Source organism: Petaurus breviceps, unplaced genomic scaffold (genome assembly GCF_028583685.1).
Source record: "Petaurus breviceps papuanus isolate PSGF00001 unplaced genomic scaffold, PetGlider_PUasm1.0 177, whole genome shotgun sequence".
NCBI classification, from domain to species: domain Eukaryota; kingdom Metazoa; phylum Chordata; class Mammalia; order Diprotodontia; family Petauridae; genus Petaurus; species Petaurus breviceps.
The window spans coordinates 3,328,785-3,346,514 of NW_027185776.1; the positions used below are offsets into that span (position 1 = coordinate 3,328,785).

The following is a 17,730-nucleotide window of genomic DNA, read 5'->3' on the forward strand; positions in this document are numbered from 1 at the left end:
GAGAGAGAGAGAGAGAGAGAGAGAGAGAGAGAGAGAGGTAAGTAGGACTTGAACCCAGGTTTTCTGGCTCAGAGGCTACCTTTCTGTCCATAATACTACACAGCCTTTTTTAAATAAGGATGAAAAAATATGAGAAATGACCAATGTGAAAAACACAACTGAAAATCTAAAATAAGACAAACTCATAGAAGCAGCAAATAGAATTATTGTAGTGGAAAATGGGAAGCAATAATACAGACCAGCTTTAAAGATAGGTTTAGAAAAATTAATTAGTTATCTAAACTGTTAGAAAACACATAGATCTGAATGGCAGGCCAAGAGATAGACCATGAGTCGGCAATGTAAGGATTATGGACATCTCAGAGAACACAGGAAAACGAAAGAATTTGGGAGTTACATTTCAGGAAATCAAAGGAAACTTCTTATCTAGAGAGAATGCACAGGACACCAGAAGACTTAACATGTCTAGACATATCATAGTTAAATTCCAGACTTATAAATACAAGGAAAAATGATATGTTTTCAAAACAAAGGATTTAAAAATCATTTACCGAACAAATTAGGATCATGGTAGACTTTTCATGCACAAAAATTAGAATACAACATTTCCTAAGTTAAGAGGTTTGGGCCATGAGCTGAAAATTTTGCCTCGCAAAACTTATCATACTCTATGGAGCTAGGAGATGGGAATTTCATCAACAAAAAGAATTTGAAAAGTTTACAGAACTTCAAGGAAGTTTTGGACAATCAATCTCCAAGCCAAAAGAATAAGTCTTTAAAATAACCAAGATCAAACAATTACTAACATAAGGAAAGATAAAGTGGGAAGAGCACTAAATTTTGAATCAGAGGACCTGAATTTAAATAATACCCCTTTCACTAACTACCTATGTAACTGTGATCAAGTCACTTAACCTCCTTTTTCAGTCTGTTTCCTTTTTTGGAAAATGAGGGATTTGGAGTAAGATGGCCTCTAAGGCCCTTTCTAGCTTGAAATTTATGATCCTACAATCCTACTTTATCAATACTCTTGGAGGGCTATAATAGTTAAATCAATAAAAGTTGCAGAAGAGTATTTCAAAGAAACTGAGAAAAAAACTGGCGTAAAGATAGAACAATGTAATTGTAAAATAAAACTGATGTCTTTGATAAAGAAGAATACAAAGTCAAAATCACCTATGTGGCTATTAATATAAGGCAGAGGCACTCTGAATAAACTTATAAATAAACATGAATTCATAATAGAAATAATAATAACGATGATGCTGCTGATGATAGCTAACATTTATATAGTACTTACTACATTCCCGGTATTGTGTTAGGCACTTTAGAAATATCTTCTCATTTGATACTCACAAGAACCCTGGAAGATAGGTGCTATTAGTACCCCCATTTTACAGATAAGGAAATTGAGGCAAACAGAGGTTAAGTGACTTATCCAGGATCACATAGCTTATAAGTATTTGAGGCCAGATTTGAATTCATCTCTTCCTGACTCCAGGCCTGGTGCTTTAACCACCATGCTATGTGCAGTGGAGCAGTAACCTGTCATGGCAGAAGTTAGGAAGTCAAGCTCCAGGATATCAGTGGAGTAAGAAGTCTGCACTTTGCAAATCACCTCTGACACATACTGGATGTGTGACCCTGAGCTTGGAATAAAGAAGACTCATTTTCATGAGTTCAAATCCAGCCTAAGACACTTACCAGCTGTGTGACACTTGGCAAGTCACACAGCTCCATTTGCCTCACTCTCCTTATCTGTCAAAATGAACTGGAGAAAGAAATGGCAAAGTTTTGCAGTATTTTTGCCAAGAAAACTCCAATATGGTCACAAAGAGCCAGACACAACTGAGACAACTGAACAACAATAAATATTAAAGATGTCCTTTGAACCTTACTGTGTTCTCTGTATTTCTGGTGACTTATCCAGGTACATAGAGAGTGCTTAATAAATGCTTTTTGATTGATTTATTGACTCTCTATATGGCCCTCTTCACTCTATACCAGGATTTCATCTTGGGAGTTTTGTGAAGTTGAACCAGTAACAACCTCTGCGACCTTCAGTTTTCTTCTCTGTATAATCTGCGTTACCAGCCTCACCGTGCCCATGGAAAGTACTTTATATAAATAAACAGCAAAATAGAAATGGGAGTTAGTGTAAATATTGCTAATTAGTTGAGAAAATGAATTAACATATATAAAATACTTTGCAAATATGATGATGCTAATTATGAATGGCATCATTCTTGTTATTGATTGGCCCATTCATTTCTCTTTCACAGGTCCTCCATAAGGCTGTACTCAGCATTGATGAAGAAGGCAGGGAGGCACCCGCAGGCACTGGAGTAAACATGATATTCAGTTCACATCATCCAGTCATCAAGTTCGACAGACCTTTTCTGTTTGTTGTGTTTGATCACTTCACCTGGAGCTCTCTCTTCCTGGGAAAAATCATGAACCCCATATAAGTGCCTAGACAGAAGATGTTGAACTGAAGAGGCAGCGTTGTATGTCACATTGTGGAAAATGATTAGACTGGGAATCGGGAGACCTGGTTTTCACTTGGAGCATTTCCACTTCCTACATTCACCTCAGTGTTCTTCTATTTTTCTTCTGTAAAATGGAGATAATTCTTCCCTGACCCCACTTTCATCATCAACAATGGGATTGCTTTGTGGCCCAAATTAAACAATGAATGTAAAAGTATTCTGACAAGTATAAAGCTATGCCTAGAGTCTTTTATCTTTAATTTTTATTGATACCTTTTGTTTTTATATCTTCACTTCTTAACGTGCCCTTCTCCCCTCTTCAGTTTAGTGAGCCATCCCTTGTAACACAAAGAGAGAGACACAGACAGAGAGACAGCTTATCCCATATTCCACATGCATACCACCCTGTATCAGCAATGCAATATTCACAATGCCTACGGTAATTACAGATATGCTGATGTAGTTATCAATCACAAAATATATCAGGCTTTCTATATGGGGGAATAAGCTAGAACATTTATTAAAATACCAAAAGACTGAGTCCCCAAACCAGAAAGTCAAAGCCATCAGAGTAGTTATGAAATTGGCACAGGTAGATAAAGTAGAAAGCACCCACATTCTCAAGCCTTTAAAACAGAACAGGCTACCTCAGGCAAAGGTCCTCCTCTCCCCACTCACAGCAACCACCCAGCGTCCAGGAAGTGCACTCCCAGCAGCTCCGGTCCCTGGCAGTCCTCAGCAGGAGTCCTTAGCAGAAATTCTGGCTGACTCAAAAAGGGGTTCGTGCTTCCACTGCCTCTGCTGCTGCTGCCGCCGCCATCGCCACCACTGCTAGCCACCACAGGAACTCTAGCGTAGCTTCCACTTCCTCTTGCTCCGCCCCTTTCTGCTACGTCAGCAAGTCCAATGGGGCATGGAAGATCTTTAAATCCCATAACACACCCCACCCAGCCTTTTCTTGGGGGCCATACTTGGTTATTATAGTTACATAATGTTCATGGCTGTTCTTGCTGTTGTTCTTTCTACTTTGATACCATTGCATATATTGTTTTCTTGTTTCTGCTTACCTCATTCTTCATCAGTTAATATGTTTTCCCATAGATTTTCTGAATTCTTCATAGTTATCATTTCTTATATGTTCCTGTATTCTTATTCAACACAGCCACAGGGTTCATTGGGATAACAAAAGGAAGACTGGATTTGGAATTAGAGGAACAGAGTCTCTCTGCCGTCTTTGCCCTTTGGCAAGTCCCCTCTCCATTCTGAGCCTCAGTTTCCTATTTATAAAATCAGGGGATTAGATGAGATGATTTCCAAGATTGCTTTCAGTCCAACATGCTATAAGTCCTTTCTAGGGCCACAGCCTGATAAATGCATCACTCATAGTATTATGGTGCTCTTGAAATTCCCTCTTTTGTGTTGTTAGGAACCCTAACTTTACTTTCAATTATATCTTACTATATCAATTATATCAGGAAGACATTTACATTCTTTCCTTCTTTTCTTGACATTGCTTCAGCTTGGTTCACAAGGTCAGTTTACAAGGGACAGGTCAAGGAAGAGAAACACAGTTATGTTTACCAAGACTTAACTGTAGCATTGATTAACAGCTTGCAAACCACTGGTGGAATTATCATTCACAAAAAGGGCACAAGGAGATGTGCATTTGCCACACCAACAAACTTAGGTCCTAATCTTGGTCTGGCTCTGGGAGAAGGCCCACAGGTAGCTACTCCCAAGAAGTCATCCCTGTCCAAACACAGACCAACTCTGGATGGCCTGGAGCTCTTAGGATGAAGGGGTAGACAAAAGCATTTGGAGTCTTTGTGCTCTTGTCGAGGTGGAGTAAAACCTGTGTTATCTTTGAACACATTGTGATGAGGTTAGATAAGGATAAACTGAGGCATCCCTAGAATTCATCTCATGTCAGGAGATGGTTCATGGGTCATCACTGGTCTTTTTAGCTGCTTCTAGCCACAGATCCTCCTCTCTCTGGAGAAAAGACCTCTTTCTAACTAGCTTTCATTGGTTCCTGCAGCAGAAAATAATTTCTTTTTCTCTTTTCCTTTTTTGACTGAGAATGAAAAAGGGAAGACTATGACCTTGGGCAATTCATTTCCCTCTATGGACCTCATTTCCCCTGTCTATTAAATGAGAGTTGAACCAGCTGATCTTTACCTTTCCAATATTCTTTTTCAAAAAAATTTATTTATATTTTGTTTTCAACATTTACTTCCATAAGTTTTAATTTTTTTCCCCTCCAAGACAGCCTGTAATCTAATATAGACTTTACATATACATTCCTATTAAGCATATTTTTACATTAGTCATGTTATATAGAAAAATTATAATGAATAGGAGAAACCATGAGAAAGAAAAAACAAAACAAAACAAAAAAAGAAAATAGTTTGCTTCACTCTGCATTCAGACTCCATAGTTCTTTCTCTGGATGTGGATGGCATTTTCTATCATGAACCCTTTGGAATTGTTTTAGGTCCTTGCATTACTGAGAAGGGCTAAGTCTATCAAAATCAGTCATTGCACACTGTGGCTGTTACTGTGTACAATGTCCTTCTGGTTCTGCTCACTTCAATCAGCATCCGTTCATACAAATCTTTGCAGGTCTTTCTGAAGTCTGCCTGTTCATCATTTCTTATAGCACAGTAGTATTCCATTACATTCATATACACCTCTTCTATACTCTGAGGTTCCTTCTAGCTCTGACATCCCATAACCCTTGCCATTTCATATCTCTATAGAATTAAACCTTCCAAGAAGGTTTCTGCCTATTACTTGGCAAGACTCATTAGGTTAGGAGAGACTTAAGGCATCGCTTACCCCACATTCCCAATAAAGCACATTATGGAGGATGCAAAGAAGTATAAAACATATTTACCCAAAAAGTAACCCAAATCCTCAAGTGTCTGAATAATAGAGTAATCAAATGCTGAGAGGCTGGTTGAAGGGTGAAGAGAAGGTGGTGCCATGTACCAAAGCAGGAGAGGCATTCCTTGGGTGAGCTGAAGACACTTTGACTGGGCTATGTGGTGGCATCAGAGAGTAAGAAAATGGATATTATCTAGAAAAATTGGTCTATACTTGATGATGAGAGAATGTGGTGGCCCAAGGAAGTAGCAGGAATTGTTTGAACCCAAATGATTTAGGTTGGTAATCTCTGTTTCACTCTCTCTCTCTCTCTCTCTGCCTTCTCTCCTTTTTCATTTTTCTCTCTCTTCTTTAACTCCTCTGTCTCTTATCTTTGTCTCTCTCTGTTTCTCTGAGTTTCTCTACGTCTCTTTCCTCTCTTTTTTTTTTAGAAAGACAAAGTTAAGTGACTTGCCCAAGGTCACACAGCTAACAGGCTAGATTTGAACTCAGATCCTCCTGACTCCAGGGCCGGTGTTCTATCCACCGCACCATCTAAGTGTCTCTTTCTCTCTCTTTAGACTGGGAATCTTGGTCACAGGTATTAGGACCTTGGTCTTCTCTCTTCATTTTGTCATTGTGGGGTTTGGGGGTATTTATGAGTATCTACAACAATCAAGAGTCATACAAAGAATGTAGGAGGCTGAAGCAGAAAAGCATTCTAGTGTGGTAGGAAGAACATTGAAATGGGATTTAGGAGACTTGGCTTCAGATCTGGATTTTTGCCATTTATGGTGTTACAGTGAGAAAGTCACTTCATCTCTTTGGGACTCATTTCCTCATGGGTACAGTGAGGACATTTGGCTAGATAATCTGTCCAGTTCTGACAGCTTTCTTACTATTTGTTTTTGTTGTTTTACTTACTTCCTCCATCCACTCTCCTCCAAATTGTTCTGTTAGGGGCTGACAACTTTCTGATTTAGAAGGGCTACTTCACTTTTGTCAAAGGCAAGGAAAAGTTACATAGACATACCACATCCCAATCCCATACTCCCACCTCACCACCTTCATCCATGGACAGTTTGAATGACTCAGATGCTTCTGGCATAATTCCACCCACACTGCTCCCCATTCCTTTGGATCTGAAGAGATCAAAGAAAATTTCAAGAAACTGCAGACTCTGCATTCTCTTTTATCCCAGCCAGCTGGGTGGTTTCAAAGCAATAGCTGATCACAAGTAATTACCAAAAATTGCTGGTGGGGGAAATTTTGGAAGCTAATTTTGTAGAAAAAAAGTGTTCCCAGAAGAACTCTAAAACAGCAGAGCAAGGAGTTTTCAAGGAAGAAGGTGATCCACCAAGGTGTCAACTGGCCAGAAAGCAGCAGGGAAGAGAAAGGAGAGGAGACAGTGAGAGGAGAGACAGAGAGAGAGAAGAGAGAGGAGGGACAAAGAGAAATAGAGGGGGAGAGAGAAGAAGGGAGGGAGAAAGGAGAGGAGAGACAGAGAAATGGGGGGAGAGAAGAGAGACAGAGACATTGAGAGGAGAGGGAAGAGACAAAGAACAAAGGAGAGAGAAAGAGGAAAAAAATACAGAGATTTAGAGAAAGATAAAGAAAAGAAACAGAAGAGTTAAGAGAGAGAAAAGAAAAAGAAGAGTGGAGAGAGAAGAAAGAGAAAGAGACAGAAAGAGACAAAGAAGAGGTAGAAGGAGAGAGTCGGAGACAGAGAAGGAGGGAAGGAGAGAGAGGGAGAGACAAAGAGAGACAGAGACAGAGAGAGATGGAGAGAGACAGAAACGGGGAGAGAGAGAGAGAGACAGAGAGATGAAGAAAGACAAAGAGAGAGACAGAGAGATGGGGGCGGGGGGCGTCCTGGATACAGCCCCGATTTTCCTGCCAATTTTTGGTGCCATTCGGATTGTAGATATTTAAATGCTTGTTGATTCCTTGCTGTAGGGTCATGGACAAGTCACTTCCCTTTGCCAAACTGACTGTTCCTTACCTGTTCATTCATTTACTTAATCACTTATTAAGAAGCTTCTTTGTGCAGATCCATGTTCTAGTCATGAGGGGAGATGCAAAGACAAATAAAGCATCATCCTTGGAGCAGAGGGAAATGACATGGACATAGACAAATAAAATACCAATTCAAATATAAGTGTGTAAAGGGAGAGCTGGAGATCCGATGAGGGAGAGGAATCAGGGAAGACATCATGAGGGAGGCGACATATGAGCTGAGCCTTGAGGGACACACAGTGATGGGGATCAAAAGGAGGCTAAACCTCTCTGCCCTGCCTGCTCCCTCCAGGCTTGTTGTGGGGCTCGTGTCAGATAATCTGTGTAGAAAATGCTCTTAAAAGTGGAAAGCACTTTAACCACCCTGTTGCTGCTTATTATTTCTTCTGTTTTGTTGACCTTGGTCCTTCCTTATCTCTGTCCTCAGAACTTAAGGAATGCTGGGCGACCCCCTCCCTGTTATTGTTTCAGGAATGGAAAACTACTCATCCCCTCCTAAAGAGGCGAACCACTGCCCCTACCCGGTGTGAAGGGGAAGGAATTAGGGCAGAAGGAGGGAATTCCCACAGTCCTTCATTTCATTAATTCCTCAGGTCACTTTCATTATCTCCATTTTTCTCCCCTTCTAATCCATTCCATGCATGGGGGGGGGGCAGTAAGGAGGGAGCAGGGGGGACACACACATTAATTGTCCTGAAACTCTACTTTCATTCATAAAACAAATCAAAAACAACTGATATATATTGGATAAACTTTTTATAAAGTCATAGAATTTTAGGGGTAGAGGGGGTCTTAAAGTTTACTAATCCAATACTCTGATTGTAGGCAGCTAGGTGGCCTTTTGGACAGAGTGCTAAGCTTGGAATCAGGGAGATGAGTTCAAATCCAGCCTCAGATACTTGCTAGCTATATAATCCTGGGTAAACCACTTAATCTCTATATGCCTCAGTTTCCTCATGTGCAAAAAAATGGAAATAATGATAATCTCTGTCTTCCAGGGCATTGTAATGTAGTGCCTGGCACAGAGTAGGCATTAAAAAATACTTGTTTTCTTTCTTCTTTTTACAGAAGAAACTCAGGCTACAACAGAGAAGGTGACTTTCCAGAGACAGGGCAAGTTAGTGTCAGAGTCAGAACTAAAAGGTTGATCTCCTCCCTCTTGACCTAGTGCTATTTCCCTTAAGCCAGGCTAGTGAGATTTCCTTCCTTACTTAAGAAAAGGAAAGGGAGCTTCAGATGTGTATTTTAATTTAACTACATTGCTCAATCTGACAAACAATGGAGTAACTGAACTGTATCAGAAAAACATCTAGTTTCTTACATTTCTGATCTAATGATTGTTTAAAAAATAGTCACCATTTTTCATAAGCTTCTGAACCCCTTTATTTCATAACAAATGAATTATTTTTTTTCATTTTCTATTTAATAGTCATTAATTTCATAGAATGTTTGAGGTGGGGAGAATTTCATTTTTCTTCCTATTTATTTTGCTTTAGTTAGCATGAAGGAAGGTGGCCTCATGGCTAAAGTGCTGGGTCTAGTAGAGTCAGGCTGACTTAGGTTCAAACCCTACCACAAACATTTACTGGCTGTGTAGTACCAGGCAAGTGACTCCATCTTCTCTTTGACTCAGTGATACAATGGATAGAGCCCTGGGTGTAGTATCAGGAAGAGCTGAGTTCAAATTTGATTTAAGATACTTAATAGCTGTGTTACCCTGGGTAAGTCACTAAACTTCTGCCCGCCTCAGCTTCCTCAACTGTAAAATGGGGATAATAAGAGCACCTACTTCTAAGGGTTATTTTGAGGATAAAATGAGATAGTACTTGCAAAGCACTTGACCCACAGCAGGAACTTAATAAATGTTTGTTCCCTTCCTTTTGTCTATTTATTACCTTAACTATTTTAAGGGAGTAGTCAATCAGTGGTATGTGTATGGTGGAGGGTAGGAAAGACATTGTATTAAATATTAATCATGAAATAAGATTTGTCTCTCAGATTAATCTAGAGGTTACAGATTGAAGAAGAGGTTAAACTGGATGGCACAATAAACAGAGTACTGGACTTGATGTCAGGAAATCCTGAGTTCAAATCCCACCTCACACATTGGCATCTCTCAGTCTAAGTGACTATATTAGCACCTACCTCCCAGGGCTGTTGTGAGTGTTGTGGGAGAAGTGGACAAAATTACCTCTCCCCTCCCCCAAGGTGAACCTCAGAGACTGATTTCAGCAAGCTTCCTAAGCATGGTGGCCTCCAGTGAGCCTCCTCTCCTCCCTTGCCCTAATATCCCTTACCAAATCCCCTGGTATTGCCCCATGAACTTCCTTGACATGTTTGTGGAATGCAAAGATCCTCCTCCACTTAGAAATAGCCTTGCTATAAGGGATGTTGCCTCCATCTTGTTCTATATCAGTCATTTTGCTATCAATGACCGTTAGTGAACTCAACACTGGTTGTAACAGTCAGTGTCCTTTAGCCTAGTTCCTTTTTGCCTGTTATAGATACAAAAAGACTTAGTTACTGAGGGGGAAGGATTCCAGAACCCTGGGAAAGTTCTCCTCCTGGTCTTGTCCAATGGGCAGATTTCTTTGATTTAGACTCAATCTATATCTCCCTTATCTCTCTCCTATAATTAATAATACACATTTTCCAGGTATAATATATTTTGTATAACTACCTCTGTTTTATGAATAGCCCTCTTTCTTTTCTTTGTTTCATACATGTTACTTTGAATAATACTTATGAATGATGCCCTAAAGGGATGTCTATAAGGAACCTCTTACATCAGGCTCATTATAGATGCCTTCCATCTTGGTATCTACCCAGGCAGACAGGAATAAATGACTTCTTGCTTCACTCCTAATTGACTCCTTGCTGCTATTATCTGAATCTGATCTCAAGAACACAGATTGGTGAGTACTGACCCTCTTGAGTCCCCTCAAAATTCCACTGTAGTACCAAATGGGTTACTTTTTGTAAAGAACTTTGCAGATCTTAAAGCACTATGTTGTGTCTGATTCTTTGTGACCCCATTTGGGGTTTTCTTGGCAATGATACTAAAGTGGTTTGCCATTTCCTTCTCTAGCTCATTTTATAGAAGAGGTTAAGTGACTTGCCCTCTTATAGTTTGTAAGTGTCTGAGGCTAGATTTGAACCCAGGAAGATGAGTCTTCTTGGCTCCAGGCACAGCACTAGCCACTGCACCACCTAGCGGCCTGAAAATCACTGTATAAAAGCTAGTAATTATTAATTATTATGGTTTGTAAGGTCTCTTCCAGTTCTAAGTATGTGATCTCATAATATGGTAAGTTTAGAGCAAAGATTGTGGTTTTCTCTCTTCTTTTTGCTTTTGTTAGCAGGAGGCAGTGTGTCATGGTGGATAGAAAGCTCATACCTGGGAGAACCTGATTTTAAGTCTTGCCTTTGACATATATGGGTTATACAACCACAGGCAAGTCACCTTTCAGTGCTCTGAGCACCTAAGACTTGTCAAAGAAAAACAAATTAATGCTGTATTCTGTATTGTAGGTACAAATCTACCAGAAATCATCTTAATTAATTTATCGTTATTCTAATCCCATCATTATTCTGCTTAGAGAGAAATGTACAAACTGACATGTTTTGGACATCTCTTTCTCACAAATCATTTTCAAGTCCCAATTTGTAGGACTATTGAACAAGGAATATTTTTCAGTAATGATTGAGCCAGGGCTGAGTTTAGGAGATAGTTCAGTTAAAAGTTTGTTTCATTAAACAGAACCATAGTCATTGAACTTTCAGCCAACTCTTGCAAAATCACTTTCCTGAAATCAGTCCTTTTCTGATTACTCAGTGTAAGGATTCCCCTTTCCAGATAGCCAATATGCTCCTACCTTCCAATTAACTGAAGTAAGCACAGAGACTTCTTTCTTCTTTTAGGTGTATCATTACCCTTATCCCTTCAAGACATGGAGAAAGTATATAAAAAATAGACCCTGTCCTTTGAGCCACCTAGGTGATGAAATGTGTCAAAGCACTGGAAAGGAAGACCAGAGCTCAAATGTGGCCTCAGACACTTAATAGCAGTATGATCTTGAGTATCAATAAACTTCTTCTGCCTTAGTTTCTTCATCTGTAAAATGGGGATAGTTAGAGCAACCACTTCCCAGGGTTATTGTGAAGATAAAATGAGATAATAATTGCAGAGCACCTGGTACATAGGAGCTTAACAAATGTTTGTTCCTTTCTTTTCCCCTTGTTTAATCACCACCCTAATTATTTCAAGGGAGGGGTCAATTAGAGAGAAGGTGGAGCAAGACTTTGTTTTAAACACTGATAAAGATTCTCTCCCAGATTACTCTCCCTGCCTTTCTCTCCCAGATTACTCCAGAGGCTTCAGATTAGGATTCTTTAAAATTTTATTAAAAAAACAATTAACAAGCACTTATTTTTTCTCCCTCCAATCTGCCCCAACTCAATGGGAAAAGAAAAGAAAAAAATGAAAACCTTGTAGCAAATATGCACATTCAAGCAAAACAAACTCCCTCAATAGTGATGTCTCGTTCTGCATTTTAAGACTAAGATCATGTTTAAATGCTTTCTTAATATTTCTAAAAGGGGAAGGATGGGCTTTATAATTTGCAGAGAAGGTGATGACATGTGCTGGATGAGGAAGTTCCTTCCTGGGAACCACCTTCACCAATGCAATCAAACGTCCAGACCTTTTCTCTTTCTTAACATATGTGTAAAGACACTTTACTGGGGTTCTATGATTCTAAGTTTGTCCAAATGCTGACATTCTTTGTTCTCACCATCTAATACTCTCTCAGCTCTGATTTTCTGTGGTTCTGGGGCTTGTGTTAAGGAGTATAAAAAAAAACCCCACTGCTTATGAAAGATAATTGTTGTTCAGTCATTTCAGTCATGTTTGACTCTTCATGGCCGCAATTGGGGTTTTCTTTTTCTTTTTTTTTTTTGAGGGGGAAAGGCAGGACAACTAGGGTTAAGTGACTTGCCCAAGATCACACAGCTAGTGAATGTCAGAGGTCAGATTTGAATTCAGGTCCTCCTGACTCAAGGGCAAAAATTCTATCCACTGCACTGTTAGCTGCCCTTCTGTCAGATACCAAGTTCTTAATTGTATACAGTGGCAAAGGTAGTACTGAGGAGTTTATGTGGCAATTTCAGTGGGGTTGGGGTGGGGAAATAGCCCCTTGATTCCAAATTAGATGCATGTCTCTCTCTTTCTCTGTTTAAAAACTGGAATTCAAATTTGATCTGAAATTCCTGGACCTGATGTTTGTCCTTTTTTTTTTTTTAATTAAAAGGACTTCTGATCAACTTTATTCTTACATTACAAACATTTATAGATTATTCCTATTTTTTGAGAGGCTTCTTATAGTAAAGTAAAATAAGTAAGGGATACTAATAATGCAATGCATGTACCAAAAAAGGATAGGAGATAGGAAGGGGGTGCCTGGAGGGGCATGGTGTTTACAAGGATTTTTTCTGTGAAGTTTCATTCAAAGGGTTCATTCAAAGGGCTGTACTTGAGGATCTGCAGGGCCACATGTGGACTCCAGGCCTCAGCCCCACCACTATTCTAGGCTATTCCTTAATTGTCAACCTCCCTTTCGGGGTTGGGGTGGGAGGAGGAGGTCCTTTCTAGCCAAAGGCAACTTGGTTGGATTTGGCAGTGGTTGGCCTTGGTTAAGCCTGAGTTCAAATCCTGCCTTTGGTACTTATTAGGTCTATGTCCCTCGGCAAGACAGTTCACTTTTCTCAGCCTGTTTCCTCACCTATAAAATGAGGAGGTCTGACTGAATCACCTCTAAGCTCCCTCCTGGCTATAAATCCATGACCCGATGATTTCCCGGTTCCAACAGTCATCTGAGGCCATCCAATTCACCTACCTTCTTTTCTCAGTTTTGTTGCTGTTCATCCTTCCTTCTCAAAGAGGACCAATGACATCATGAGGCTGATGTCTTGGCTTGGGATTAGATTGGATTGAAGTCAGGCTGAGCAATACAAAGTCATCAGCCTCTCTCTTCTAGAACCATCTGAGTCCAGTGGCAATGGCCCCAGGTCTCAGAGAGTTTAATACAGGAGGGCTCACTGTCTTCCTCTTCACCCCAACTCCTTCCCTCATACTTCTGGACTTCAGTGTACATGAATCAATCAATCAACCAATCGATATTTATTAGGCATCTACTATGTGCCAGGGAGGCTGACGTCCCCTTGAATTCTCTCACCCCCCAGCTCACCAACTTACTAGACTTACGAGATCATCAGTTGCATTTGACCTGTACTACTACACATACACACACACAAACATTAACACTCACACACGCACAAACACACTGACACATACATACTAACACAGACATACACACACACCAACACTAACATACACACATATACACAGAGACACACACATACTAACACACACAGACATGCACACATAATAACAATCACATACACACACATACACACGCGTGTACATGATTTGATCATTTCTTATAATTGTTCCGTCTCCATGATTTACAACTCTGAAATTTCTCTCTAACCAAAACCTCCTATTCTTCAATATCTGCTTCATCTTCTCTCTTCTAAGGGCCCTTCATTCTTCCTTTTTTTTTTTTTTAAGCAATAGGGGTTAAGTAACTTGCTCAAGGTTACACGGCCAGGTGTTTCTGGGTGGGTGCTGAGTATCTGAGCCCGGATTCCATCCCCAGGTTATCCTGACACTGGGGCCAGTGCTCTTACTCGCTGTGCTACCTGGCCGCCCCTAAGGGCCCTTCATTCTTACCAGACCATCAACCCCTTCACCTCAACCTGTTCCCCCAGTCTATAACACTTTTTGTTTTGCTTTTTTTTTTTTGGAGAGGGGAAGGCAGGACAACTGGGTTAAGTGACTTGTCCAAGGTCACACGGCTAGTAAGTGTTAAGTGTCTGAGACCGGATTTGAACTCAGGTCCTCCTGACTCCAGGGCCAGTGCTCTATTCACTGCACTACCTAGCCTCTCCCAGTCTATAACACTTGCTAGTCTGATCTCACTCTCCTGCCTCCAGCAGCCTGGATCATAAATTCATCAATAGATTTTCAGGTTCTCTTGGGTCTCTTGGCCCCTGGTCCTATCTCTGGTCACATGATGTAGCCTCCACACTGGGTTATTTCTGCCTTCTGCTTTTTCTGATTTTATTAACATACTACTGAATGTACCAGGAGAAAGTCGCTCACTTGCTGCCATGTAGCTGGGTTCCCTCTGAATTTATGCTATCTGATCTCAGTTTGTCCATCATGGTTACATGGCAATCTTTTTATTTTTCTGTCCATTGATTTTCTATCACGCTTACCTGAACAGCTTTCCCAGATCTTTCTCCTCATACTTATTATACCACCTCCTCTTCCTCATGGTGGAAAGAACACTGGTCCTTTCCACTCAGACAGAGGACCAGGGTTCAAATTCCACCATGATGCTTACAATCTGTGTGACTTTAGGCATCATTTCCTCATCTGTAAAAGCTGTTAACCTCTTTGAACCTCACTTTCCTCTTCGGCAAAAACTGTCAACCTCCCTGGGCGTCATTTTCCTCATCTGTAAAATGGATGGATTCGACTAGCTGGTCAGTCTCTGAGGGTTTTCCAGTTCCCCATTTCTGCTCCTGTGATTCCTGTTATCAGAGGACCTTACCCCTCTCTTTTACAAGAGAGGTCATTGACCATTAACAGGCTTCCACTCATCACACTTCAAAGCCCCTCTTCATTATTCCTTCTTTCTTCCTTTGCTCTAGTCTCTTATGAAGAAGTGAAGCAAACCACATCTCCCTGAGCCTCAGTTTCCCTCTGTCAAAATGGTGTCGGGTTAGATGATCTGTGAGGTCCTTTATAACACTAATAATCTAGAATCCTTTAGAAAAACTGTGGAGTTTTTCTTTGGAATATCCTTAGGCTCCTTTTTCTTTCCTCTCTCTCCATCTGTAGCCCCATGCCTTCTGGAGAGTTACAATGAAGAGAATCCTTGAACTGGAGGTAGAGGACCAGGTCTGAATTCCAGCTTTCTTGCTTATTATCTATGTAATGGTGGGCAGCTAGGTGGCACAGTGGATAGAGTTTCAGGCCTCGAGTTAGGAAGACTTTCCCGAGTTTAAAGCTGATATTAGACACTAGCCATGTGACCCTGAGTAAGTCACTTATCCCTGTTTGCCTCAGTTTCCTCATCCATAAAATGAGCTGCAGAAGGAATCTTTGCCAAGAAAACCCCAAATGGGCTCATAAACAGATGAACATGACTGAAAAAAGATTGAATAACAACAACAAATGATGGGCAAATCACTATTTGGGCCCAAATTTCTTCATATATAAAGTGAGGGTGTGCCCTTGCAGCTCAAATATCATATACTAATATCTAAAAGTATCCCTCCAGCCTCAGGACACTTTACATTCTAATAAAGTTTAGAATCTTAAAGTAAAGTCACAGTGCTCATGGTACAGTTTCAGGCCCTTGCTAGCAAGCTTAGGAGGATTTGGGTGGAAAAAGTTTCTTGGCTCTGGATACTATTATACATACATACCGTGTTTCCCCGATAATAAGACACTGTCTTATTATTTTTTTGGAAAGAAAAACACCAGAGGGCTTATTTTCAGGGGAGGGCTTATGTTGTCCTGCCTCAGCTCTCCTCTGCGGCACTGCTCTCAATGGCGCCAGCAAGCAAATCACTGGGGAAGAACAGGATGACGCGCTCACTGCTGCAGCTCTGATTGGATGCAGCTCGGAGTGCGGCGTGCGTTTCACGGGGCGGGGGGGACGGTGCATACAGAGGGTACTGTAATGTAGCGTGTAGCACAGGGGATCACCTTCACTACAGTAGCAATCTCAATAGGGCTTATTTTCGGGGGAGGGCTTATTTTAGAGGAATCTTACACAGTAAGGGGAGGGCTTATTTTCGGGATAGGTCTTATTATCGGGGAAACACGGTATATACATACGAACACATGTATATATAATCTCAGGGTACTATAGATGCCAAGGATGACCTGGTTCACACGTATGAGGAGATCAGCCCTGCCCCTGGCCTCCTATTTTCCTGCACTCATCCCTGAAGTTAATTAGTAACAGCCCAATCAGATCCCCACACTTTGGAATAGCAAATATTTGCTGAAAGTTTTCAGCCTCCAACCTTAACTTTTTAACTTTCTTTTGAATGGAAGACCATCAGCAGGGTGACAGTAGAACCACTGGGTTGGTAAGATCTTGCTGTTTCAAGAGAGAATTTTTAAATGTCTATATATGGGGGGGGGGTGTAGAAAATTCCCTGTCATATTTGACTGGGGATAGCTATGGGAGATGCTCTCTGATCTCTTCTGGGAATCGATTTTTTTTCTCCTTTTGGTCAGCTAACAGAGCTCCCAGCCTCCAGATTTTTCACAATTGGAGAATTTAAACAAGATTACAGTCCTAAAGAGGAACAGAAGGGTCCTGTAAGCAAATATAAGCCTTCTGGAAGAGTGTGTGGTGGTGAGTGATCACAGGGGAAGGAAGGGGACCTTTAAACCTTTGCAAGGACACCACCCACCAACCTGAATAGTATACGGCATATCGATTTTGGCAGCTTTAGAGGAAGGGGTCTGGTTGCGTCTGTGATTTCATCAGGACAGGAAACTCTCAGTGTGGAAAAATCTCTCCCTGATATAGGTTCACAACTCCTTAGAGCCATAGTAGTTCAGTAAATGACTCATGGTCACATAACTAGTGTGTATCAGAGGCAATGCTGGAGCTCAGGTCTTCCCAACTCCAAAGCTGACTCTCTGTTGGTGTGTTTACTAGCCCCAAATTTCAAGTATATCTAAAAAAGAGAAAGAGACTGAGACCAAGAGAGAAAGAGACAGACAGATACACACACAGAGATTGTTTCAAGAATGAAGACACCTCAAACACAATAAGGCAGATTCACCTAGAGTTTTAAACTAGTTATTAGAGAGTAAAGACTAACCTTTTCTGACCCACAGGTATTACTTAATAACTTTTTCCTTTTTCCTTCTTTTTGCTTTCTCTTCTTTCTCTCCTTCCTTTCTTCCTCCCATCCCTCCCCTTTTTCTTCCTTCTATCCCTCCCTTTTTTCTTCCTCCCTCCCTCCCTTCCACCATCCATCCCTCGCTCCCCTTCCTTCTCTCCTCCTTCCCTTCTTTCCTCTCTCCCTCCATTCTTTCCTTCCTTCTTTCTTTCCTCCATCTCTTCCTTCCTTCCTCTCTCCCTCCTTCCCGTCCTCCCTCCTTCCCTCCCTCCCTCCATTCCTTCCTCCGTCCCTCCCTTTACTTCCTCCCTCCCTTTTTTCTTTCTTTCTTTCTTTCTTTCTTTCTTTCTTTCTTTCTTTCTTT

General features: G+C 40.9%; 2 protein-coding genes across 3 annotated transcripts in view; both read left to right on the forward strand.

Annotated features, from left to right (window-relative positions):
- Nucleotides 1-2,749, forward strand: part of SERPINA6 (serpin family A member 6) — a 45,404-nt gene extending 42,655 nt beyond the window's left edge. For both annotated transcript variants that reach the window (XM_069086006.1, XM_069086005.1), the window contains exon 5: nucleotides 2,283-2,749. In XM_069086006.1, coding sequence (XP_068942107.1) covers nucleotides 2,283-2,468 — 186 coding nt within the window. In that variant the 3' untranslated portion in view covers nucleotides 2,469-2,749. The remainder of the gene's footprint in view (nucleotides 1-2,282) is intronic.
- Nucleotides 2,750-9,688: 6,939 nt separating this feature from the next.
- Nucleotides 9,689-17,730, forward strand: part of SERPINA10 (serpin family A member 10) — a 23,588-nt gene continuing 15,546 nt past the window's right edge. Inside the window, exon 1 of the mRNA XM_069086062.1 lies at nucleotides 9,689-9,806. Within this exon, the coding sequence (XP_068942163.1) occupies nucleotides 9,689-9,806 (118 nt within the window). The remainder of the gene's footprint in view (nucleotides 9,807-17,730) is intronic.